Raw genomic sequence first — 27679 nt, 5'->3', positions numbered from 1 at the left:
GTCTCCCTAGCAGCAACTTTAAGGTATACTGTGTTATTAGACAATATTATTTTTAATTCTCCATTTTCATCAAGACAAAGAGAACATTAAATATTTACTGTAATAACAAACAAAAGATCTAAATTTGCACCGGCTGCTTTTTCTTTGAAATTGTAGCCTGCTTTTGTAAAACTTTGGAAGTTATCCCTTCCTCTAGAGCAACTGCAACCCTCTTGGATGCTTAGTGAAAAAATAGTGATTACAGCTGGGGTGATTTTGTTTGTCAGAAAATATTTTGCCCTCCAGTGATTCTGAAATTGTTCTTGAATTTGGGTCAGAAATGTTTCTGAAGGTCATGAAGAGGTGGGACTCTCCTTGCTCCGTAACCTGGTAACTAAAGATTTTACACAGACTGGAGGAGAACCAGGGTGGGTGAAGGGAAGTTGTACCCACATCATGCAGTCAGGAGCAGGAGTGTGTCCTCACTGTCATGCCCTCAAGTCGTTTGGAGAGGGCCCTTCTCAGCCCTTCCTGCCGAGGTGCTGAGCTGCTATTCCTCTTTGTAGAAAACATTTAAGTTCTTGTTGGAGCAATGACTAGAAGGTGAGTGAGCAATGCCCACACTTTGGGTCTAAAGAATTTGAGTGTAAAAGAGTGTGCTTCTGAGAAAAAGGAGTTAGATCCAAACCAATGATGATGATGACTCAGCAGCTAAACTGAAAACATGAATTATTCAGGTATTGCCAGTGGTAATCTTCTTAATTGACACTAAGTCTTAAATAATACCATCAAGAACTGTGGAGCTGCCTGCCATTAGGATCTCTCATGCACCTCATGCCAGCTAGTGCCTTGATCTGTCTAGGGAAAGTCCCAAAGCTTTTGTATATTTTTCACCAAATAGGGAACTAACCCCTCACTTAACACCACAGAGATGTACAATTTGAAGGAGGAAAGCTGCATGGGATGAAAGGTTCAGCAGACACACAGGAAATGCTCCAAAACAGTCAGAAACAGGGAGAGGACACACACCCTCAGAAGGTACACTCCTTTACTCTGGGATCAGAGAGCTGCCTTTCTTCCCAGCTGGAGATTTTGTTCTACTTGCTTGTGGTTTAGTAAAAAGCCATTGTTTTTCTGTTTTCCCTTTGTAACCCACATGGTCTAAAAACAACCATCCACTTTCAAGAATAAAACACTGAAAATGAAATCTGATGCCCAACAGCCTTCGTTTGTTGCTGCTGAGCAGTTTAGCCTCTCCTGTATAACAGAAGTGTTAAATTGCATTCTTACTTATCTCTCCAAAAGTTGTGACCCCAGTGTCCACACACATCTTCAATTCCAGTCTTCACGTGGTCAAAGAACTAAAGGCAAAATGTTGGTTCATTACATAAACTTACAGACATTACTTGACTTGCCCTTAGATATGATCAGTTTCTAACTTAATTCAAAACAGGAAAGTATAGTCAGACTTCAGGATGATGCTTCAATTTAACTAACTGCGGTCTAAGCAAACTCAGAGCCAGGCTCTGTTTTGTTCCCCTGGACCTTCCTTAGCTCACAGCCCCGAAAGGACAGAAGTTAGTCGCTAATTTCCTCAACATCAGTCTTGCTCAGATCCTGCCTGAATGTGGAGGTAACTATTTTTTCCCATATTTTCTTTTTTTTTTAGGTTCCCTAGCCACTTAGGGCTATGCCTGGGACTTCTCCAGGGATTTCCCCCAGGCCTGACAGTGAACTAGGTATGACTTTGTGGAAGAGACAACCTGAGTGGGCCACAGCTCCCTGCATTAGCACTGGTCCCTCGGGATGCACAGGACAGAACTGAGATACCTAGCATCAGTCCTGAGCTCCTATTTTGGGGGACTGTGATCTAGACTCACCTCAAAGCATCCTCAAAGCCTAGTATTAGAAACATGCTCTTCCTCAGTCTATTATGAATTACAAAAGGGTGAACCAGTTCACCTAAGATCTCACTTGATCCCCAGAGGCAGCTCGTTTGCCCTTAATTCAAGTACTATAGTAGGGGTCTCTCAAATTCAGGGGGAAATCCTGGTAGATATGTCCAAAGGATAAGCTCTTAAAGGATGGACTTTTAGATGCTTAGATTGACTCTTTTGCTGCATATGGCCCTTATTATTCCTCATTTTTAGAATTTCAAACCACCTGCCACAGGTGTGCTGCAAGGAGATATACATTCATGAATTTGCATGGCTAATAAACTGCAATAATTACAGACATACACATACCAAATACAAATCCATAAAGAGGTTGATGATGTGAGAGTTAAGTTTAAGAGTGTATTTAGGAGGAGTTTGCATTTGTTTAATTAGACTAACTCAAATGCAGTGTAATGTAATTAAATTGCCAAAGCTTTCCTAATATAGCCAAGTTCTAAAATAATATGTATCTATCTCATACGTGAAACAAACTACAGAAGGTTAATTTACCCCAAGAGGTGAGCAGTTAAGAAAGTGAAGATTCCAAAATAGTGATACATAATAATGTTAATTTTGATAACTGCCAAAGGTTAAATATAAGCTTACAGTTATTGTGCTTATAAGAGCTATCAGAAAGAAATCTAAAAGAGTGTGTGTCTCTCTGTAATACTGTATGCTGAATCCGTGTCTTACTGAAAGCCACTAGGAATTACATCTATATGAGGGTTTCATCTATGACACTGAAGCTGCAACGTACTCTGTTATAAATTTCTTCACTGACAGCAGGCTGCTTTTTATTTGACCTTTTGACATCAAGAAACTCCACCAGTGGGCGAATCGTTATACCCTGTGAAGAAAAAAGAGGCAAATAATTCTGGGTTTTTTTCCATAGGCGTAAAGAAAAAAACAAAGACTTTTGGTCTTTTCCATCTCTGTCAGAGCACTGAAAGTGGCTGTGGTTATCTTTTTAGCTCTGGATACCGTTTCACCTTCCTAACCCCAAAATCCAGCCTGCCACAATAATAGTGAATTCACTCTTGTGATTAGCAAGTGTTGCATTTAGTTATGAAGTCCTCGCCTGCGCACAGACTCCACTAACACAACAGAAGGAAGGAAGAGTCTCTCTAGAGTTAAAAGGTCCAAGATGGACAACCTGACAAACCCCATCAGGAATAGGTCAATTAACCCATCCATGGTATTTTTAAACTTTTTTTTTTTCAGTTCTGTTATATATTAGAAAAAGCCTCACTTGTTTTCTGATTTAATAAACAGAATCCCCATCATTCCAAAGGAAACATATGAAATCCTCTTTTTCAGTGATTGCTTCCACAACAGGTACTCCAAGATGTGTCAACAGTGGCACTAAAATTGCTGTTCAAGACCCGTGACGCTAAGACTTTTTGTAAATATGTGTCCTTGCATGACTATTCTCAGAGAAAGAACAAAAAGTTTTGGCTATCCCAGAATGATATCATGGTTTTGAACAATTATTTGTGGAAGAATTGACATAATTAGTTTATTTGTATAGGCACACTGGCACAGGGGAGAGGAATGAATCTCTCATGGTGTTGAGATCAGTCCCTACTATCCCAGACAACCAGGTCACGCATTTCTTTCTGTAAATGAATCAAGCTTTATCTTAAAAGTAGGTAGGTTTCTTTGCCCCATTGCTCATACTGGAACACTCATCCTGAACCTCATTGTTCTGATAATTAGAAAGCTGCTTCTTAATTGCATCATGGCCACTTTGTACCACTTTGTTCTTGTGCCAACATTTGTCTTTTAGGTTTAAACAGTGTTCCTCCTCTGGTGTTCACTCCCTCATATAAACAGTAATTATATTCCCTCTTCTCCTTAATTTTGCTAAGGCCAAGGCATCCTGGTCTCCTTTCACATGACAGGCTTACCAGTCTCGTGATCACTCTAGAACATTACACTATTCTGTATCACAATATGTCTTAAGACACGTTTTGCCTTTCTTCTGTCCCCACTGCATTGGTGGCATAAACTCTACCCCGTTATCAACTAGTACACCTGTGTATTTTTCCCTTTCTGTTTTTCTCCAAATGAAAGGTTCTCATTTCATAAGAGAAATCCCTAGTAAGAAAGGCCTAGCAAGAACACCTTTCACCTCATTACTGTTAAATTTCATTCTGTTTCTATCGTATTGGCCCTCAGTTATTCTCTTCTTTCTACTTGATACCCCATCTCGCTGGCACCCTGAGAACACCTTCCAAAGCCTGTAATCAAGAAACATGAGCAACAAAAAACTCCTACATTTATGTGTCATGGTCGATAACAAGAATATTAAACAAAACCATACCCAGGAACCATCCTTGAGGAATTCCATTAATAACATCTTGTCAGCCTATTATCTGACCAGGGTGGTCGAACACTGGACCAGGTGCCCGGAGAGGTTGTGGAATCCATAGAGATATTCAGAACTCAACTTGACATGGCCCTGAGGAACATGATCTAACTTTGAAGGCGGCCTTCCTTTGGGAATGGGTTTGGACTAGAGACCCCCAGAGGTCCTTTCTGACCCAAAGGACCATATGCTTCTGTTTCCCTTTATAGGAGAAACTGTCAGCTGCTTCCTCATTAACTTTACAATCATCCTAATGTCAATCTAAACTTCAGTTTCACGAGTAGTTAAGCTAACAATCTCCAGTGTAGGCCTCTCCCCTGAAGATTTTACAATAACCCAGTTAGATGAGATTAGTCTAGAAAATAAATTGCCTTATCAAAGAATGATACCAGGTTTCCCTTTCGTAAGCCATGTTGCATTTCATAACACATTCCAATTACCTCCATATTTTAAATTATTCTCTCCTTCAAAGTCAGTTTTCACAGCTTACATACTAAGGTCAACTAACTGACCTCCAGCTGCTCCAGCCACCTTTTCCCCTTTCCCAAGCACAGATACTTGATGCTTCCCATGGCACCTTTATTGATGTAAAAGGCAGGCTAAAAAAGTACATTTTTTTTTCCCACAGATGTGAAATTCCATGTACTAGCCTCTCGCATCTCTCTCACCTCTCTGGGTAGTGACTAGACTCACATGTTTATTTGAGGGGCTTAGCCTCCTCTTCATTTTGCTGGTTTCAGTCACTTCCCTCTCTCTTGGTCACCCTTGACCGGGCCTCCACAGCCAGGTTGACACCAGAGACAAGTTCTTCACCTTCTTCCACACACCTGGTGCTTTTGGATGGATGTCCAGCTGGCTTGCATGATCACTGCTTAACACCCAGACTCAAACACTCCAGTTCACCTCCCAGTGCCCTCAGTGGCCTCCAGCCCCTGCTCACTGTTCACCGTATCCAACACTGACCTCCTGAGTAAATGCACAACTTTAAATATTCTAACAAGGAATTAGTGCTGGGGCTGTGCCCAGATTATCTTGTATCTCTACTCCAACCTCGCTAGGTCTTAAATGCTTAATACTACTTCCATGTTAGCATAAGTATGTAATATCTGGCATACTTTGGGTACCTGACTGTGGTCTGCATAGTGTGGGGTTTTTTGATAACTATGACCATGGAGAGTACCTTCAAGTATGTTCCTTCCAGTAAGTTAGGACATTTGTTTTTCTACCCACTGCTTATTTACAACCTGTCTGAGAAAGAAGTCCAGAAGAAAAGCATTACCTGAATGAAAACTGTAAAGAATATCACCACAATAACAGCAGTGATGAACAATTTCTTCCTGGGGAACACAGCAGGAGGAAGCAGAAATACAAGTGAAAAACAAATAGCTCCTCGGAGGCCTCCATAGGCAATAATAAATTGGTCCTTAAAAGTGAGAGGAATTGTCCGGAACACATTAATGATCTGAGTCAGAACAAAAACACCTGAGGGGGAAAAAAAAGAGAAATAAAGGGAGGAGGGAAAAAAAGGGGAAATTAAATTACACAGAAATCCCCCACAATGCTAACATTAGTTTTAAAACACTTTTATTTGCTTCTTACCTATATATTATTGAAGAAATGAAATGTTACTTAGCAGCTTGAAAATACCACGGAAGAAAAATTTAAAATGCCTAAGGACCATCACCTTAAACATATTTAGTGAGCTAACTACCTCAGGTCAGCTGGATTTAGGACCTGAAGCAGCTAATTGATCTCCACAAGACAGCTATCTGCTAGACTCTGCACCTCTAGAACAGCAATAATTCTCTCTGTCAGTATAGACCAAGACTCCTAATTTTTTTTTTAATAGGATTTGAAGTGCTTTTGATCACTTTGGCTTGTCACCTTCATCAATCTGTGCTTTGGATCCTGCAAACTCCTATTCACTCTCTTAATTTTACTTGCACATACAAGAAGGATGCAGGACTGAGGATGGAGGGAGAAGATACTAGCGCATGCTGCTGTACCAAAGGCAAAAGCTCCAGGGATGTTGTGGACTGGAGCAAAGGTATAAAGGCAAGTGAAAAGAGCAAGCGTGGGGGCCAGGAGCTGGGGGGGAGCAGTCAGGCTGCTTGGCTGCTTTTCAGCATAAGGTATTAATTGTGGGGTTGCAGGCACAGGAGGGAAAATAGTCCAGATTTCTGCACTGAAGGGAGACTTGGGAGCTGGAAGTAGGGGTGCAGAGGCAGATCAGAGCATGAGCCGCCTTTACACACAGAGGGACTGAATCATTACAGATGAAACCAGGGCGAGAGGCAGGTTTAAGACCTACGAGCCTAACCTGCACTTAGGTCTCAAGTTTAAAAAAAAGAGCTAGTACTGCAAACTCAGGATGGATCAAGAAGTTTCTTACAGGATTTTTTTCTTCAAAATGTATACCTGAACAGCACTTCAATTAAGAGCATTTCCTGTTTTGATGCTCTTTATGCCAATGACTGGGAAAATCCCAAAGCTAGTAAGCATAAATAAAAAAGCCCCCACAATCTGTTTAATTGTTTTACAACTGCTAATCCTTTTAAGCAAAATTTGCTTACTGGTAAATAAATATTTACTTAAATGCATGTACCTTGATTAACAAGCAGACTGCCTCTGTCTTTAGATGGGCAAGATCAGGACCAAACTGATTTTTGGGCTCCATTCTGGGGGAAGGTGGAAGCTGACCTGCAATCTAGGACACTTTACAAATAAGAATACCATTCTACAAGCTGATGACTGTCTAAATTTTGGCATTTTTCTACTTGAGAAGAGGTAAAAAGTTTCACTTGCAAAGAATACTGACATGTAGTCTGAGACTCGCTTACCCAGTGCCCTCCAGATTAAACAGAAAAGGAGGGTGAAGCTAACAAAGGCCCAGTTCCACTCATGGTTCTTCCCAACTGTAGACACTCCCATGAAGATGAAGATTAAGGTCTCACTGACACTGCTCAGCATCTTCATGAAATACTTTATTGTTGTATAGGATTTTTGAGAAACATTTTCCTCCACATATTTATTCATGGTCATGGCACAAGCTGTAATCCTGAAAGGAAAACATTACCCTGTATTTCATTGGCTTGATTTTTTTTTCAGCCTCTCTCATGTCTACAGAATATTATTCACTTTTCCATAGTCCTCTTTACAGACAAAGCATAACGCATTCCATAACCAAGCTCAAATTTATACACTTGGTGAACCTACAGTTTCGGGCACGAGACTTGTTTTCCACAGTGGGGAGTTTTCTGAGAAGACATCAGTGTATGGAGGGTTTTGTCACATATTAATCCATACAATCTGTGCAGGAGTCACTCAAAGTCTGTGTTTTGAAAGAAGCAGAGCAGAGGAGAGCCAGGGGCATCCCTGGAAAGCAAGGATTGCTGCTTCTATTGCTGCTAAGCAATATCAGACAGGGTGGCAACTGCATGTCCTGGGGCAGGGCTTCTCTCCCTTCCCACCAGCGATTGTCCCACCAAACCATTCCCCTCCTCAATGCCAGTGACAGTAGCCAGCTCCTCTTTCCAGGCAAAGTAAGCAGCAAGACTACAGACAATTTGTCATCCTCCACCACTTTAGGCTACTGCTTGCTTTGCCTGTGCATAGGGCTGAATAGGAGAAAAACACCCCCAGAAATCACGCTGGTGCTGTTGAACATCCAAAGCACCTACAAATGAATGAAATGGCCATCTCAGCTGACACATGAGAGAACAGACAGGGCTTACTCGAAGTACACCTACATGCCCGTGCCCCAAGTCTGTCAGTAAACTGAGTTTCTTATAACAGCAGGAAGAGCAAAGAATGACATTACTGGCTGTACATCACTTGCTCAGCATGGTTGCCCATGGTGCAGGACCACTCAGCTACCAAGTTAACAGGTTTAAGGGGAGCTGGCAGAGCTGGCTGGAGGATAACCTCACGGTGGTGACTCAGTGTAGGAAAGCACAATCTGAATTGCCTGTTATCAGGGTGGGCAACTAAGGCAAGATGTGTTGTGAAACAGCTGTCACTCCTGGTTCTACTATCTAGGGCAAAAACATGTCTTCTCTGATCTCCCACTTAAAAACGCTATGCATACCCATGTATGGGTTCTCAGTCAAACCATGTACACTAAACCTAAACAGAGAGAGAGAGAGAGGTGTATTTATGTTGTCTTTCTGAATACAGCCCATGAGGACTTGTCCTATGGTTATTTATCCCAGTTCCACCAGGTTTTGAGATTATATTTATTTGCCAACACAGGGGACATTTTTTCCTTCTGAAATCTCCAGACTTCCCTTTCTCATGGAGGACGATGGTAAGTTTGCCAGCATCTCTTTGGAAAAAGCTGAAGAAGAGTCTCCCACATCTCGTGGAGATACATACCACTGCAGAAAGTCTTCTGCAGAGCATGTCCTGCCTCTAAGCCAAGTGCCCCATCTCTGAACAGCTCAAACATCCCTCAGAGCGAGTGAAAATGGAAAGGCAGACTGAGGGAGAGCTCAGATAAAGCTCACTGACATTATGAACACACAGGTCTAGGTTCTTTTTTCTAAAACATGGGATAAAAAAATTTTTGCAAAGCATAAAGAAGAATCCCAAAAGCAGCAGTAACGTCAACAAGACCTTCACACAGTAAACTTTCTTAGTATTTTGCAAGAGGGTGTCCATAGCAGCAGCTGAGGCTGTAGTCACTGGCAGACACCAAACATGTTTCTCCTCATTAATTAAAGTTAGTTTTGTCCAGAAGTTTTCTTCTTTTATGTGGAGTTGGTATGGCCTGCTCTGGGGGACAATGGCCAAGATCTGAAGCATAGTTATAGATCTCTGACCCCACCCACACATCCACATCCCCAAAGTGACTGGGCAGCATTACTTCCGAGGGATGAATCTGGGAGGACACGTGGACACTGGCAGATGACACAGTGTACTTCGCTGACCTCTGTCAAGCAGCACAGCCCCTGCAGGCACACCAGGGTGAATAAAACCCAGAGATGAGGGTCTGATGTGGGGACAAATGCAATCTGATGGGGGAGGTAGTGGCTTACCAATACAGGTGGAGCAGGTGTGCTAGCAGAACAGTGCACCTAACCTGTCCTTCACCCTGCATTTTTGTCCACCTGCACTTGGTGATAGAGAGGCAGACCTAGTCAGCAAAAACTAAAATGGCCATTGCCATGCAAAAACTAGCTCCAATCCTAAGCAAACTCCAAGACTAAGAAGAAGGAAAGCTTGACTAGAACTATCCCAGACCCCCATCTGCATTTAGTACTGACATAATTGTGAGCTCTCTCCTCACTGTTGGCTGATTTTACCACGGTCTGGAACAGAAGGATCCTCTGTGGCCCAAGGGTTGCATGCTGTCTGTGAAGCAGAGATCATCATGGTTACATGGGATCCACCGTGGAAGAAATGATGCAGATTTCATAAGCATGCGGGTTTCCTCCCTGCAACACTCAGTGGTTTAGGTAATGTTTCTAGTTTAAGCATGTGGCTGGGACAACAGAGGTCCTTGCATTTTTGCCAATATTGACAGACTGCTGATGCTCGTCACAACTCTCCTCCTTGTTCTGATCTTACAGTTACCCAGCCTGGGGACTTGTCATAGGTGCCACCATAGATCCCACAAAGGCATGTGCCTGCATATCTCAGGAAGAAAGTGGGCCATGCAGGGACTTTGCCCTGACAAGGAATGATATTTTGGCCAGGACATACACCCAAGCCTGGAAGATGTCAAACGTTCCCAAGCTCTTCAGTTTATACATAGTTCTAGTGACCTTCCTCAAAAGTATACGTGGGGAAGGGTCTCAAATCTACTTAACACTTTCACCCTCCAGAAGTCTCATATTCAGTAGCAAAACAGCTCTTTGCAACCCACAGGCTGCACTGGCAGACCTACAAATATCTCAGGTTATGTCATGGGTTGTAACAACTCTCCTGAGCGTGCACAGCTTATCTGTACAAGTGTAACAAGTCCAACGCATCCCATCTACTTCCAGCCGACTGCACACACAGTGGTGCTGGCAAGTGCAGGGGCAGCAAATGCAATACGGGAAGAATGCAGTGAGCAGGCTGCAAAACAGGCATTTCCAGACCCGCCGTCGTTTCAGTCTCAAAGCTGCAGCTTACTGCCCAAAGCATTAGGGCTGCCAGGCCCGCATTAAAGACACAACAAAACACTCAGTACTATTTATTACCTTTTTAAAATAAATAGTTTTCATTATTATAGTCACTTAGGAAAATCCTGCAGCTTGAGGAGTGGGGAAGCATGCCCTGGACATGGTTTGTTTTTGGATCCTGAGGTAATGGAGACACTGTAAATAGATGTCTGATAAGAATCTGTCACCAGATTAATAAGGATCTTTGCAAGCTGTAACATAAAACACCTACCATGCTTAACCACTAGAATTTAAAGGGACAAGACATATATATAATATTATTTTCGGTCACATTTTGCATTCTTTCAATTAGTGTCAACTAATTGATGAGTTGGTTCACCAGTATAACAAATAGTGCTGTATGTTATTTGTTACACTTTGGGTAAGTAATACTGCACAGCTAAGCACTGCTCACTTTATGAATCTTGTACTTCTTCAGAGTACTTATCTACATTAGAAAAAAAATTGTTGAGGTTTCTTTAATTTGAAAATGACATGGCAATATAGTGTTAGAATGTAAAATAGATTTATTTAAATATCCAAGATTTTATGTACACTATTATAATATGTTCGTCCCAAACTAAATTTTTACTGTCACTGTAATCTAAGCAAAAGCTTAGGTGTGTTTTATTCTACATTTCTTATCCACACACATTAATTCTGGCTTCCACTTGTGTTACCTGAGGTAGTTGCCTTGGTCAAGAAGGGGAGGGAAAAAACAGTCATTTGCAATTAACCTGCAACCTTCTATGCTTCCGAAGAATAAAAGTTCTTCTGTACAAACAGTACAGTTTCTGTCATGACTGCAATAAACTAGGCCACTGGGTTGAATCCTCAAGTTTCCTTGACCTACTAAATTTACAGTAGTTTCAATGTTTGCTCTTTTCAGCCTGCTAACTCACTGTTGCAAAAAAAAAGAAACACATATTCATAGTTCTGCTGCTTCACAGCCTTGATGAGAAATTAGTAAGCAGAAAACGCAGCATTATAATTAGAAATGGAACCAAGCAAATAAAGTTCAGATTCCCATCTTTATTTTTTACAGCCATGCTCCTGATTCAAGCCTGGCTCTAACTACAGTAGCAGCTCTTTCCTCCTCTTCTGGAGAGGACTTTCTCACTGCAGGTCACAGGGATACAGTTCAGTCCTTTCGCTATTTCAGCCAGGTAACCTGGTGCAGGGTTCAAGAATCGTTTGTCCCCAGAACGTGTACACAGACTTATCAGTAGAGGGACAAGCAGTTTGCATTCCCCTCTATTCCTCTGCCAATGAATTCCTACTTGCAGAGAAATGAGGCACTCTGTGTATGTATCTTATTTATTTGGTAACACCATATGTTCCTGCTCACGTCCTCCACCTAAAGTACGGTAAAGCAAAAGCTCTCACTGAGTATCTTTATGAACCTAGTTTTGAAGGGAGTGGAAATCAATAGTGTAACAGTCTCATGTGGATATGGGTGAGAAAAGGGAGATCAGGCAATTATTTCCTGTAGGCTGAACAATAAATGGCCACAGAAGCATATAACGAATAAACAAGCCAGGTTGTAAGGGACACTCCAAGGTCATTTGGTCCAACTACATGCTCAAAGGAGGGCTGACTTTGAAGTCAAACCCAAGCAATCCTGCCATGGGTCATTCACTGCAGAAAACGACAGGGAACTCAATACCAGTGCATGTTGCATTGTGACACAGAGCAAAATATTCTCCGCAGTTCAAAGCCCAACGAATTGTGAAAAGCACAGGGTAGATTCACTCCAAGGGGACGTAGAGATTACAGGAGCCCTAAGGCCCTCAGCAGCACTGCTGGGAGGGGGCACACTTTATGTGTCATGAGAGCTGAGACACTGTATGGCTGGAGAGAGGCTGCCCGGAGCCTTCCTGCTCCAGCTGGGCGTTACTGATGTATCCAGCTCTACACAAAACAAATTTAGAGTCAAAAAACATACAGGGCATTTTAAAGATAACTTTTTTTCTGTCGTGCTGCTGGAAGGAAAAAATACTTTGTGTTTCCTCTTCTGTTTTGCACCCACTCAGGGGCCACTGTTACAAATGAAAAGGAAGAGGTTGTTAGTGCCATGGGAAGCACGGGTGTGCTGGATGCAGGCACTGGCACGTGGTGGGTCCACTGACCCACCAGCAGACCCACCGTGCCCTTTCTGTTGTATCCTGGATTCAGCATGTCCAAATCAGTACTTTCATGCACACCGCCACAATTTTTTCCACGTACAGTTTAGCCACACGTTTTGTTTTAGAAGCCCTTTAAGAATTTGATCATAGGATGACAAGGACATTTGACTTAAGAAGTGGAGGAAACTAGAAACCACACAAATGCTATGAATAGAAGCTAGGGAAAGAGATGGCAGGCACATTTATGAACTCAGTCAAAGTGGATGCATATGTTACTTTATTTAGGCTCATATCAGAGAAAGAAAGCCATGCAATCTTTAGTTATTTACTTATATTAAAGTACTAACCCCTCCTGTTTCATGGCATATTTCTATTTTTATACTACTGAAATCATTAGCTGTAAGTTTCCATGTAAATTGCTTCCCAGCCCCAGAAAACCTTACACTGGCATGACTATGATATCAAACCTATCTTCGCTTTTCTGAAAGATGATCATCAGATGAGGTATTATCAACTATTAGTGATACTCAGAAGTAACATCTGAGTTTTCATAAAAAGCTATGTTCCTAATGCCTGAATGACTCATATTTGCCACTAGAACAATACAAAGTCATTAAAGAAGGCTGGCCTTTAAAAATATTACTTGGAACAAGAGCAAACCGTTTAAGCATATCAAATGTCATAAAGGCTCTTTCTAAAGTTGAGGTTGCTACAGTATAAACAGCATCAAGCGAGAGGCTGTGCTCTGTCTTTACTGGAGCCCAGGAGTGAAAAGCCAGGAGTGAAAATATTTTTATCTGTTGGAAGTGGGAAGAATAATATTATTTTATACATAATGATGTATACGGAGAGCATTGTAGCATACAGGCACACGTATCAAGGTACTAAACTAAAGGGTTTATCAACATAGGACTAGATTCTGCAAATTTTACATTCACCCAGTCCTTACTGTGCTTGTAATCCAGCAGGAGTTTGCCTTAATGATATATACATTGTCTTCATTGAATGGTACTTACTGGCTGCTCACATGACTAATCCTAAAATGTAGTTTCACAACATATTGGCATCAGAAGCGAAGCCAGTTCATGAAGAACCCAGCTACCACTCCCACTCCCTCCCGGCCACCGCTACCACCACATCACTGTGGGCCACCCCTCAGCCATGCCCTTATGACTAGTTGTAGGGTCACATGAGGACACAGGTCACCAAACTGACCTGAGTTAAAAATAACCGCAGTGAAAATACAAGGGATTATTTTTAACTTGGAACATTTCAAAGATATGGTTTATGGTGTGATGCCATGAACAGTTTTAGTGACACAGCTGGTGTGGCAGCAAGCTGAGAGAATGGGATAGAAGCGGGAGGGGAGAGGCCGGAAATCCTCAAGCCAGCATCACTGCTATGCACGATGGAACGATGCCATATGGCAAAGTTTGCAAAATCTGGTCCTCTCTGCAATTTCCTTTAGCATTCTTACTTGTGTGCTATTATTACTGAAGTTTGGGGTACTTACGCCATGATGCCCGAGAGATGAAACATTTCAGCTGTTATGTATGACAAGTAACTGTACAGGAAGACAAAGAGTGGCTCAATCACTCGGATTTTATGGGTGAAACGGGTGGTAAAGGCTGCTACAAATCCCAAAAGGATTCCAATCAATACTCCACCGATCCCCACTATAAAGAAGTTAGCAATCCCAGCGAATATGTCAATAACCTTAATTGTGCGCATCTGGCAGAAAGACTTGAACAAATTGTACAGGACCTATGAGGAAAAAGAAAGCACATTATGTTTCTGAACTCTTCTTAATTTCCCTTCTTGTCGTTATGTTCCTCTGCTTCAATGTTGAACTTTGATTTCTCTATCTACCTTGAACTCACTTTTGAGATATGCTGTTGTTTACCTCTGACATATTACTTGTCATCCATAAATATCAGGGTGATATACAAAGAAGGGTAAATACAATTATTCCAATTTTTGCAAATGGGACAGGTTTCTTAACCCATACATTCTGCAGGCCAGGAGCATTATCTTTCTTTAAATTCACTTATTTGCAAAGCTTCCAATTTTTCCACAGACGGCCATTTCATATTTTCCCCAGAATCAAAGAAATAAAAAAGGAGGAGGAAAAACAACAGTGAAAAATAAGGTTATTTTCAAATGTGTTTGATCTATGTAAGATACCAAGAGCTGCAGTACTGCCTTAGACCATAGACCCACCCAGCATGGGGTGGGAGGGGAAAGGGGATGGACAGTGACCACCCCAAGGAGTATAAGAAACATGGCATCCATAGAGTGCTTTTTCTCTGATGTATTAACCATTAAGAGTCCAACAGTTTAAAGATGTCTCCAACTTTAGATGATTTCTAGAGATGTGGATTTAATTCCCGTTGAAAGACCTGTTACTATGTATTCGCTCAGTTTAATTTTCAGAGAGTTTATAACCACGCTCCAAAACAAACTGGGTCAATGGGATTATCACATTTTCTTAGCCAGAAACATTCTGGAAACAGAATGATGTAGACTTCACGTTTGTCTAATATCCAGTATTTCAGTTACTACAAAACAGACAACAATGGAATCGGTTACTTTTAAAGAAACTTTAAAGGGTCTCCCCATTTACACTTACTTGGGAGATTTAAGCATTGCCTAGTGCTGCATGTATGCTCCCAGCCTCGCGATACCATGATGGTTACGCAGTCCCCTTGTACAGATCTAGGCTTGGTCACAAGAGAAGGTACTCCTATCAGAAAAAGGATCTAAGCCAGAAGTGGAAAGTGGGTTCACAGGCTAAGCCACCTTAGTCACAAAAAACACCTGACTAGTCATCTTGGAGAGTCTGCAGGAGTTAAACCTCTGTGTTCTTTCTGGACTTCTTAGTAAGCCAAACAGGGTTCTCTATCAGAAATGCTATTTGAGAGAACAATGTTTTATCAGTACTTGCATTGTGCTGAAAATGTAGGTGTTTGAATAGCGACTGGGAGGGATTTGTCATGTTCGCAGTCTTGTTCTCTCTCACGTGATAGAAAGTAAGTTGTACAGCTCATCTTGGCCAAAATTTGATAGGTCTCACAGAGGTAAAAGTTCTCGCTATAGACTACTGCAAAGACATGGCCTATTATGGGTCCTTTGGGATACGTGAAAGGAAAGAACTGAAAAAGAAAAGAAAAAACACATTCCAGAGCAAGCATGAAAAGAGAAGATTAAATCAAACCTAGCATGATCACCAGTAATTTCCAATTTTCATTACAAAGCGGCAAACAGGGCAAGAGCAGGAGCATGAACTATTTATTTGGTGAGAATGATGCCCTCAGGATGAGTCCAGCTGGGAGAAGTGTTCTTTTTCACCTGGACAAACCCCTTCAATTTTTTTGTCTGGGGCAGATTCCCAGCTTTTTTGCCCTGTTCCTTGTTACTATGTCCCGTGCAGGACAGAAAAGTAATGCATAGGCTCCACTTGTTTTCAGCTTGGTTTTATTTGTGGACCTTATGGATCTGCACGAAGAGAAGTATACCAGAATTAAGCCTATAGACAATAGGTGTGCCTTTGTCAGTCACTTTACAAGGACTTCTCAGTCCACTGACTCCCAGGAGTCCCCATGAGTTACAGACTGGAGAAAAAAATACTGTTCATTTGTGTTGTTTGCAAGGAGATGAGTCCCCCCGCGTCATGTGTTGAAACTTGGTACTACCCCAGAACTGTGTTTTCTTCAAGACACCTACAGAATTTGACCTGGCAGAACACTCCCTTGGTATGTATTAGGGAAGGTATTTTTTTCCTTTAACTGGAGTTTTAAATAGCCTTTTAAATACTTTTAAAAGTAGCTATACAAATACATATAAGACAAGTCTCCAAAGTAAGGCCACTGAGAGCTGCTTGTAAAGAAGCATATAATTCTGATCTACTGAAACAATAGCCTTTCCATAACATCACCTCATCCTCACAGCAGAGTGTTCACCCTGCAAGCAGAATGGAGCCTGGTTTTTCCACATACAGATATCCCTGTAAATCTCAAGTGTCTTGCCATATTTGAAAGAAGAAAACCAATGTTCTCCTTTGTACCTCGGATCAAAATCAGACCGCTGTGGCAGAAGCAGCAGGTAGGACTACGGAATGTAATGAACACGATTTTAATCTCGTTCCTATTGTTCTTTATTTACACTGCTGTAAATGAGATCATAATCAAGTTCTCTTCCCTTTTACTCTACAGAAGTTCAGTTTTACAGCTCTCTCTAAGCTTTCCGGTGAGTTAACCAACATCAACTCTAGTCATGCTTTGTAATGCATTTGGTATGAGGCCAGGGTTTTTTTCAAGTTCAAGATTTTCATTTACTCAACATCCTTCAGCTGAACTCACTGAAGGTTACACCAAGGAATATTAGTCAGCATTCACTTTTTAATCTTGTCTCAGAGTATCTCTATTTTTCCTAGACACTAATAGCTTATTTTCACCAATTGCCAGTTTTTAGTTTTTAATTCTGAAATTACTTTAAAGCACTCTAAAGTGATGTTTTCAGTAGAGGCAGAATACAGAACACTGCTGTAATGTTTTCTAACATGGGAATAATATTATTGTAATGACACTGGCTCCTTCTTTGTGATTTTAAGCTCAGAATTGGTATTTGAACTGCTAATGCTCAATTTCAACTGTGATCTTGCCATTTAATACCACTGTGCTAGTTATCACCAAGCCAGTCTTTCGGTAAAGGACCAAATCTGAACAAGAAGCCAACTGGCAAACATTGTCCTTAGCCAAATTCGAGCTCCAAAATTCCATCATGGGGGAAAGGGATCAGCCAAATGCACGGGCATATTGTTAAAACCATCAGGCATGAAAGACCATCTGAGAAATGCAGCAGAGCTAAGATTCCTGAGAAAGCCCACCTCGCTTTGTAGCTAATACAAGGGTGTGGTAGCACGTTTCCTGATAAGGGAAAGCATAATGAAACTGCTACCGTAATAAAAGTTTTCATTAGGAGCAGCCAGGCAGTGCAAGTGGGATATCAGGAAGAAGGGCTTAAAGTATTTAGAAAGCATGCTTACTAAAGCCACACCATTCTGGACTGCCCATCTGTATAGCCTCTGGTTTTTTTGAAACTGCAGTGGCCGTAGGAATTAGGCAGCTGATGTGGATGGCCAGCCTGCTGTCAGCTGCCCCCCTGCCTCATCCCCACATCCCACCGGAGGCATCTGCCAGGGCAGGTGGGACTCAAGGGCAAAAGCTGGAAGGGGCTGAGCTCTGCCTGCTAGCTGGTTTTATCAGCTCTCCTTGTAACACAACAAGGGCAGAGGAAGAGACTGTATTTACAAAACATCGTCTCCTTTGAGCGCATAGCTGCGTAACCCCTGCAGCACCACAGCGAGGACTGGTCCAGCAGCACCGCTACAGGCAGAGGAGGCGAGGTCCTCTAAGGGTGCCCCATGGGGGATCTGTGACGGCCTGGGTGACATTTTAAGTATAATCACACGATTGCAGGTGTGCAAAATCATGAAAAGGAACCATTAGCAGACCAATGCTTAGCATGTGGAAACCACTTAATCTCCTGCCGAGTGCTACCTTTAAGCAATCGCTGGGAAGTAGGACCGAACATACGCTATATTGCTTTCAGTCTCTCATGAATATATGTATGGCCAATGCGTATGCTGGGCTGGCCTGGCAGACTCCTCAGAGTATCTTCCCCTGCATTAGGGCATTTGGGCAGGCATGCCGTGAAAAAGGACTACCTCCACAGAAGGCAATAATGATGCCTACAGGAAAGCCATGCATCACGGTTATTAAATTGCTGTGCCAGCACCTAGAAAAATGGTGTTTTAGAGTAATTTGCCATTGGGCAATGGCACGCCTGAACACTTCCGTTATCAGGACGCAGTGTTTCCCTAACAAATCTTGCTGGATTAACTGCTGCTCCAGTGGAAAGGTGATTGATTTTGTGATTGGAAAAAGTGAATTTGGTTAGACAAATCCACCAAATAAAGTCTGTACACTAACATAAACCCAGACTTTTTTCCCCTCACAAAAACTTGCATGAAAAGAACTCCACCACATGAGTGGCCAGTAAGAGTAGAGACAGACGCAGCCATGGCTGAACTGCTTAGCCTTTTGAAACTCAGTATTTACAGCCACTTATTTTCAGGACTGGCTTAAGTACCAGTTTAGCAGGGGCAGGCAGTTTCAGCTCCAAGCCACTGAGAAAAGCTAGGCTTTAAGGCAAGCTCATAAGAGAGGATGTGATTCAGCTGGCTGGATAGCAACAGAATCATGTAAAGCACGAAGCGTAAGTGAAAAAAAACAAACAACAGTACTCCCACAGACACAGAAGAAATGATCAGTACCAAGGTTCAGATTAAATGATGAGATATACATGTGTTAAGCAGGTGAGGCAAAGCCCTAGGAAGGGGAAAACCAAAAGACAATTGTGCATAGAATGGGACAGGAATAAAAAGCCAGTGACACAGACAGGGAAGGTGTGGACCCAGTTCATGAATCTTTCTGATCCCTCTGGCATACGAAAAACTGGACCTCCATGTCTCACAAAACAAAAAGCAAGCCAGGACATAGTTGGCACGGGCAGGATTTCAAGTAAGGCATGGATAAATGGGTGTAGTGCCCCAGATGTGGTGTCATCAGGTACAAACAAGGGGTACTGAGGGTGTTAATGGAATTTGCAGATTGCTGTCCTCAGGTCAGCACTGCAAACCCAGTTCAGCTAGTTAATGATTAGAAATTACTGCCTCCAGATGGCTGTCCTACCTCATCTGTAGCCTGGGAGAAATGTATTGGTGGTCTCAGGGCAGTTCCAACTGGATGGGCACATGCAAAAGGCTAGCATCAACCGGGTCCTGTGCCATCTCAATGACTTGCCCATTCTCCCTGTGAACATGCTGGGACACCCCACATTGGCCCTTTTCCCTCTCCTGGCCAACGACATTTCTGCAGGTGAGGAAAACCTCCAGTTTCAGATTAGAGAAGTAACAGACTTCAAAGATAAAGAAAATAAAGAGATCAGGTAGTAAAATCCCTCGAGTAAATATGCTACCATTACACATTACTCTGGCATAGTAAGAGTACCATAGTTTCTAAATCTAAAGTTTAGAATTACATAAACACATTAGCACTCCTTGACTTCCATCTATGAGCAAACTAATAACCAGATACAAAGAGATGTAATGAAGTGGGATGCAAAGAATCATTTCTCATTTTTATCAACTAATCAGTAATCAAGTAACTTACCACGGTTATAGCATCATTCAGCAAAGACTCTCCAAACACCAGGATGTAAAGCTGCTCATTGACATGAATATTTTCAAAAACAGCTAACACCGCCACAGGATCCACAGCTGAAATGAGGCTGCCAAAGAGCAAATTCTGCAGCAATGTGATATCAGTCAAACCAAATGCACTGATCTGGCAAATTCCATAAAGTGAAATTCCAATGCCGATGGCATTCCAGAGCGTGCCCACCACGGCATACCAGAATATGGTACCAAAGTTCTCAAAGAAAAGACGAGTTGGCATAAAATATCCAGCGTCGAGTACAATGGGTGGTAAAAGGTACAAGAAAAAAACGTCACTGTTCATTACAGGTGGGGACTTCTCCTCTGCTCCAAAAATAATCCCACCAAGAAGCAGTCCAACCAGAATGAGGAGACAGCTTTCAGGTACTATTGAGGGCAACTTGTGATAGAGATGAAAGCCTTCAAAGGAAATTCAAACACAAGAAAGTAAAACGGTTATTTGTACAGAACCCAAAAGATTATTTTGGATTCTGTTATCTTAGTTTCTATAGTAAACAAACAGCGACTGCAGGGCAATTTCATTTTCATTGCAAAGACTGAACTGGACCACCACAGCAGGGCAAGGCAAATTTGTCAGCTAGGGTAGTTAATTCAGTTAAGCTGGTGGAGAGCCAATTTAATAGCTAGATGTTCCAGTTAATAGTTAGGCTGGCTGGAGCAACTGTGTGAAAGGGTTCTGTTTGTGAAAGTGTGGGGATTTATGTAATGTGGAATCCTCCAGAAAAACAATCCAAACACTTCTGTAGGGCAAATTACATACAGATAGAGGGAAAAAACCAAACCCTTCCTTCATGCACAGCTTCACGGAAGAGCTTAAGGAGTACATTCACTTCATTTTTAGAAGTCTTTCAGAGTCTCAAAGCTAGGGAGGGGAACTAGCACATGTGTCTGCACCCAGTCACTTCCTCAGCCACCATGAGGAAGCATTTACATCGTATTATTATTCAATTTTAGTGGAGCCTCCGAATTAATTTTGCAATAACCAACATGTTTTCCATAACGTGACAGTAAGTTGCAGCCTGTATTATTATGCTCTTTCTTCTGTATTCTATGAATTGCGTCAGCATCAGGAGCCTCTCATAAAGATCTGTGCAAAGTGCTGCAAAAATGAATAAAAAAAGGTTCTGAATGAGGACTTAATGGTTGTATGTTCCTTAGCCTACTAAAACTCTCCAAGCCATGCAGCTTCGATTTAAAGATTCCCATTACTTGCATAAGTTGACTGTTTTAAGGATGGTTCTGGTAATGAATGGGAAGAGTTTTGAAGGAACTTACTTTCGCCAATCTAATGGAATGATCAACCTTATGCACCAAGGTCACATTCCAGGTCTTGGCGATGCCAATCTTTTCCAGGCTCCTCCTTATCTATATTTGGCCCACATAATTATATAGAAAACTACCCACACCCACAAGATCCCACAGTTCCTGCCTAACTAAAAAGCATTTAAATTATTCTAAATGAGAGCTGCACAGAAACACTGGGTGCGGTAATAACGGGCGTCTATTTCAGTAAAACTATTTCAGTAGAAATCACACCTGTACTCGAAACAGTTAAACTAGTGCAAGCTTGGTATAGTCCACATCCAGTTTCCCAATTTCAGGCTTCTGTGTCTTGTAACGTGTATTTTGTTAATTCTCCTTTCATTACAGATTTTTTTTTCCAGGTAAAAGAAAGCCCAAACTTACAATTAGGAAAAACAAATGGTTAAGATGGACCAAGGGGAAACCTGTTGTAATCTACAGATTTTTTACTTACATATTCTATAACTACTAAAGCTATTTTTTAAAGTAAGCAGCTCAAGCTGCATTTTTGTCCTTTCTGGATGAAAGGACAGACTGCTTTTTAATATTTAGAAACACAGCCTATGTGACTCGTTAGAAGGACTGCCCAAATTCACTGTCATTATTCAAAACTGGAATCACCAATACCCTGTATTGGCAGAACAGGTAGTGACCCGGGAAACACAAGCATTTGCTGGTGGAGACTTGACTCTTCACCTTTCAGCCACTTCCTCATAAAACATTTTATGGCTTGTCTTAGTTTCTGCCATGGCAGGATGCCAAAATTTCCAATGCAGTGATTGAAGTTTCCACTGAGTAAGTAGATTTTGCTAAAAGAGAAGTGTTTTTAAACCCTTCAAAAGTATCTTAAACTGTTTTCTCAAGAAACATTGAAGAGGAGGGAATTTCAGTAAATGCAGCTTTCAGTGAAAACAAAAAACATCCCAACCAGAGTGGTAATGCAATGGCAATGAAATGTCTACTGTGAATATAAAAATAAAAATATTTTCCTTTTCTTCAAGTCACTCTTTGGAAAGTTCATACCGTCTCAGAGCTTTTGGGACGCCACCTTATCCTTAAAGGTAATGGAAAGGCTGCCACTAGGTTAAATGTGCTTTTTATCCGTGTAAACAGCATCAAAGCTCCTGAAAGACCACCTGCCTCCACAAAAAGCATTCAAAGGTGACCAGGGACAGCCTGTGGTTCCCAATTTAAGGGCAGAGAGCTAGGATTTAGGATCCAGAGCACATCAAGTCACGCGTAGGTGCCCTGCGGGGTGAAGGACATCTTCCCAGCTCTGACAGATCCACAGCCACATGGTCAGGAGCACCCTGGGAGCAGATACCTTGCAGCACATGAATACTCAGACTTTTATGCTGAACCCAGGACCACAGCCACTTTCTCCTCCCCTGACCCTGTCCTTGGGTCAGAGTACTGAGATATGTACTTCTGATTACAAGAGAGTTTTCCAAGGGCCCTCTAAACAGCTTAAACCTTTTTTCGGGAGAGAAGTGTTGGAAGGATATCAGCTCAGTTCCCAGAAGAAACACTTCTAATCGCACATTTGAGATTGAACGTAGAGCAATAGGGATCTGGATCAGCTAGACAAAAATTTTGTAGGTTTAGTAGCATAAGAATGAAGCAAAACTGGGAGGTAAGTGGACTAGTCTCACTGCCTAGAGGCTGCAGCATACCTTTGGTGCGCTGGGTCCCGCCTAATATGCTCATGGAGTCCATCAGCATGTAACATACCACCTATATGGTATCACCACACAACATAAATAAGTAGAGGTAGCCAGAAAATAACAATTCCCTTCAAGGCAATTTCTTAGATTTCCAAATGTGCCCTGGTTCTGTGCTGGAATAAAAAGCACCATGTTTCTAATGTCTTTGTGAAAATGTACCTTCTCAAAATGCTCAATTCTGCTTGACCACTTCGGGTTTTCCTTTCTCATGCTGTCTCTTTCGCTCCCTCTAAACCTAGCCTGCAATGACATGATCACAGCCAGGGTCTGAGAAACCTTTCAGGTAAGTCCCCTGTAAAAATCAGCAAATGCTGGAACATTTCAGCTCCAGTGAAACTGTGAAAACACATTTGTTCAAAAAGGCTCCAGTCGGGCAATAAGCAGGTGCTACAATAGTGTTTTCTTGGGGATCCTTCACACACTGTGAGAGCTGTTATTAAATGCGACCCTATTTTCCGAGCTCCTTGCAGCTGAAAAGAATTTAGGGTTCTGTTCTTAAAGGTTTGCTGCTCGCCAGTGCCAAGCATAAGCGTTCGGTGCCTAGCCCCAGAAAGGAATTTGCGATGCCAGATTAAGCACCGAAGTTTCCTGGGCAGTGCATGAGTCTCGAGGTGGATTTCACGCTGCCTGGCATGACAGGGGTGAGATGCCTGGCAGGAAATGCTGGGGAGAGGAATGCACTGGAGAGCCTCCTGTCCTACAGGGCCACTCTCAGGGCTACAGGCAGAGATGGGCTGGAAAATCCCTCTCCATCCCTTTGAACTGAGACGTGGTCCACGCTTAGTCCCACAGTAGGACGTGGCAGAACCAACGTTCCTGTATCTCAGTGGATAGACAACTCTGCCCGTTTGCGCTACCTTCAATATAAAAGAAGGCACAAGCGAGTGAAAAATTGGCACTGTGGGATCGTGACTTAGGAGCGATGGAGTCTGTCTCAGGGAGGGTTACCTTGATGCACTCACTGGATAAGAAAGCACAGACAGAGCTTCAGGAGCAAGAACTGGATGTTCCTAATTCCAGTCCCGGAGTCAGGGCACCTGCAGATAGGCGTGGTGAAGCTGAGCACTGCCACACCTAGGGCCTCTCCTGGATCGAGCCCTCATTGCTTAGTGCACGCACACTTAGAACAGCAGAGGTAATGCCCTAGATTAGCCACACTAGCTTTCGGTTGGTGTAACTGAAGGGATTTTAAAATTATGGGCATTTTTCCTCATCTATGCTGTTCGCTTGTTTACTGTACTGCAGTAAGCTGGGAAAATTAGTCAAGTCACTTTTTTTTTTTTACTTTTTAGATGCCTGTGCACTAGCAAAATATCATGATAGTCAGAATGTACAGTCCTACGGATATTATATATTAGTGTATGTATGTGTGTTTGCATTGTTCAAATGGCTTCCTTGTAATCTTTAATAAAACAGAAATATTTTCACTAGTCTTAGCTTATTCATGAGCTCTTGCTGTATCTAAACTCAGAAGCCAGAGCTATTTTACAGTACTCAACTGGCTGAGGTAACTTCTCTACCAAACTACTTGGCTATTACAGTTCATGACATACTTGAGAGTATCGTATTTGAACTCTGTCCTCATTCCGCAAACACCTAAATACATATTCAAGACTAAGCATGCATTTTTACTGCATTAAGATACATGCATCAAGATACGTGCATCTTTAATGGATGCAACGTGCAATTATTTCCACAAAAAGTAACGCAGAAATAGCAAGTTGCTTGGGTAGAGGATCAGGCCCCCAACTACAACCCTGGCCACGGCAGGTGAGTACAAATTTTTGGTGTTGCGGAATCCTAATTACCTAATCACCAACTACCTAATCACTAACCAGAATGTGACACAGTCTATTTAAATGTCACAAGCAGGACTCAAAGTTTTATGTTTTTTCAAAGCTTTTTATCAGAATGAATATGATCATAATTTTTATGGAAATCTGCGCTGCAAAATCAGGCTGCTGAATCAAGCAGCTGGAGCATGAGTAAACCTTTTTTTCTTTTTTTTTTTTTGTTCCCACGGATTTATTCCTTACACTATCTTCTAGTTAAGAGGATACAAAGTTCATCGTTGGCAGAGATTTCCTGATTTTTAAATAGCTCTCTAGTACACCTTTACCTGACATTCTTTAGATTATTATAGTGGACTCATTCTTCTGTTTGGAACATAGAAAGCTAATTAAAAACCATTATATATAAGCTGCACAAAACACAGTGAAACTATGCAATACAAATATTTTCCACATGAGGGAAGAGGTGGCTTTTCTTACTCATTCAGCGTCGTCTTTTTCTGTCTTTCTCGGGACGTAAGTGAGTGGTGGGAAAGTACAATGAGCTTACTCTGCCCTCATAAACATTTGCTTTCCATCGATCCGTGGTTCTGTTCTGAAGCTGTCATTATACCAGGCGTTATTTTAAGAAAAAGAAGACAGTGCTCGGATGACAGTAGGGCGATCAAGGGAAAGCCAGACGCGCTCTGGGTGAGCTCCGGGTTTCATAGTGCTCACAGCCCGGGGTTTATGCGAGGGCTGGAGGTAATAACCGCTTTCCTCCTCCGCAACTTTTCCCAACCGCGAGAAGCCCATCTTCCGCCCGGCAAATGACGCCCGGGCATCCCGCCCCGCGGAGCGGCACCAGCCGCCGGCCGCCCCCGCGCCCCCCGCCGCCGGGCCCGCACCGCCCCAGCCCGGCTGGGCTGCTGCGGCCGCCGGTGGGCCCCGGCGCGGCCGGTCCCGGGGGCTGCGGGTCCCGGGGCGGCGGGTGCGGGAGAGCAGGGGGAGGGAGGGTCGCCCGACGGCCCCGCTCACCGATCTTGGCGAGGGAGGCCAGCAGGATCCAGAGGGTGATCTCGAAGGGGATTTGCACGTGGGGGTAGTCCAGGGTGAAGACGTGGAGCCGCGTCTCCTCGAAGGCGGTGCCGCTGGGGCTCGGCGGGGTGCCGGTGCCCATCGCCGAGGCGCCGGGCGGCTGGCTCTCCGAGGTGGCCCGCGCCTCCGCCGCCCCGGCCGCCAGCACCGCCAGCACCGGCACCAGCAGCGGCAGCGGCAGCAGAGGCGCGGCGGGGCGCGGGGGGCCGCCGCGGCTGCCCATGGCCTCCCCGCTCCCGGCCCGGCCCGGCGCGCCGCTGCCCTACGGCCCCGCGCCGGCCGCCGCCGCCGCCGCCACCATCCCGCCGCCGCGGGCACCTGCCGCCGCCGCGGCCCCGCCGGCTCCGCCTCCTCCCGGTGACTGGGCGAGTCCCGGCCCGGCGCCGCCGGCCGGCCGCGGCGCCCCGCTCCCTCCCCGGGCCGCCCCCGGGGCCGCCCCCGCGGGGCAAAGCCGCACCCGGACCCCCCCCCCCCCCGCCCCCGCCAGCGGCCTGCGGGGCTCCGGCGCGGGAGCGGGTCGGGCCCCCAAGCACCGGCTCCGACCCCCCCCCCCGACCCCCCGAAATGAGCGGGCCTGCGAAGGTCGAGGCAGGGCCGGCGTTAAAATCTTTTCACTCTGAATTGCCTTAAAAGAGGTCGGTATGCAGTCACACGCATGCACGTATATATTAATGTAAACGAATTTAGAGAGTTAACACATTCTAGATGGGTATGTGGGTGCCTACATATGCATCTACGTATGCACGTGTATAGTCTCTATACATATACCTATATCTCTATATAGTACATGCATATACCTATGCATCTATAATATACGTAGATATTCATAAAACAGTAGTTTAGATATATGTGTATAAACACTGTGTATATACATATGTCAGAACGTGTGTATATGCACATATGGATGTGTATTTCTATAGGTATTTTAATGAAGTTTTATATGTCTCTGTACATATGCATGAATGTATTTGTACATATATGTGTTGCTGTTACCAAATACAGGAAAGGTGCTTCTACCAAATATATGAAAGACAACATTCTGTTCCCGCTAACTAAGAGTTAAAACCTGTTAATTTAGAGAGTTAAAAGAACACACTCTGTATACTTATATGCATATAAGTTCATATATATTTTATATATACTATATGTTGTCTCATATAAGCTATGTAATTACATAGCATGTAACATTATATAATATATTTAATACATAAAATAATATATAGTATATGGATATATGTTGCCCCATGAAACACGATAGGCACGATCCTGTTCCTGTCAGTTAAGAGATTTCCATTCTGTTCATTCAGAGAGTTAAAAGAACACACTCTATAAACGTATATGAGTGATCGCACTCATATTCTCATATATGTGTGTATAAATATATAACTACTAATTTATTTACGCGCGTGTCTGTGAGTGTGTGTTACCAATATTGAACAAGTGATTGGCAAAATCCTGTCCCTGGAGGCATTGGGCATTTGCCATGAATTTCAGCACGGCCGGTATTCCATCAGATACTGCTGAGCACGGGCTTTCTGTATTTCTGACAGAATGGAATCTCAGCCACGATGTGCTCATGACTTCACCACTTGTGAGTAAGGCAATATTCCAAAGATCAAACTTATAAAATCTTTATAGCACTCCGTTCCGCATGCCCTTATAGCAGAGCGTGTCTTTCCTGACTTCAGATAAAACGAAAGCAGGTAGTGAGTGCTCTCCTTTTTTTCCCCAGGCAGCAAAAAGTAGCCAGTGGCTACCATTTCTGTAGGGAGTTAAGGTTAAAGCTCAGAATCAATTAGCTGAATATCTGTAGCTGTCATTTAGCCCCAGAACCTGAAAACAGGGCACTAAGCCTTTGGTTTTAACCACAAATTTAAAAACATGACACTAATAATATTTTTTTTCTACAAGTCAGCCAAGAGAACACGTTTGA

General features: G+C 43.0%; 1 protein-coding gene across 1 annotated transcript in view; it reads right to left on the bottom strand.

The window, feature by feature from the left end:
• SLC9A2 (solute carrier family 9 member A2) overlaps nt 1-26063 on the bottom strand; it is a 34705-nt gene extending 8642 nt beyond the window's left edge. Inside the window, exons 1-7 of the mRNA XM_064439349.1 lie at nt 25687-26063; nt 19789-20252; nt 14070-14320; nt 7125-7342; nt 5564-5766; nt 2674-2763; nt 1270-1340 (exon numbers count right to left, since the gene is read on the bottom strand). Of these exons, the coding sequence (XP_064295419.1) occupies nt 1270-1340; nt 2674-2763; nt 5564-5766; nt 7125-7342; nt 14070-14320; nt 19789-20252; nt 25687-25969 (1580 nt within the window). The 5' untranslated portion in view covers nt 25970-26063. The remainder of the gene's footprint in view (nt 1-1269; nt 1341-2673; nt 2764-5563; nt 5767-7124; nt 7343-14069; nt 14321-19788; nt 20253-25686) is intronic.
• Nucleotides 26064-27679: the final 1616 nt, after the last annotated feature.

This window comes from Phalacrocorax carbo, chromosome 1 (assembly GCF_963921805.1).
Source record: "Phalacrocorax carbo chromosome 1, bPhaCar2.1, whole genome shotgun sequence".
Classification (NCBI taxonomy): Eukaryota; Metazoa; Chordata; class Aves; order Suliformes; family Phalacrocoracidae; genus Phalacrocorax; species Phalacrocorax carbo.
This window is presented reverse-complemented; position numbering and strand designations above follow the sequence as displayed.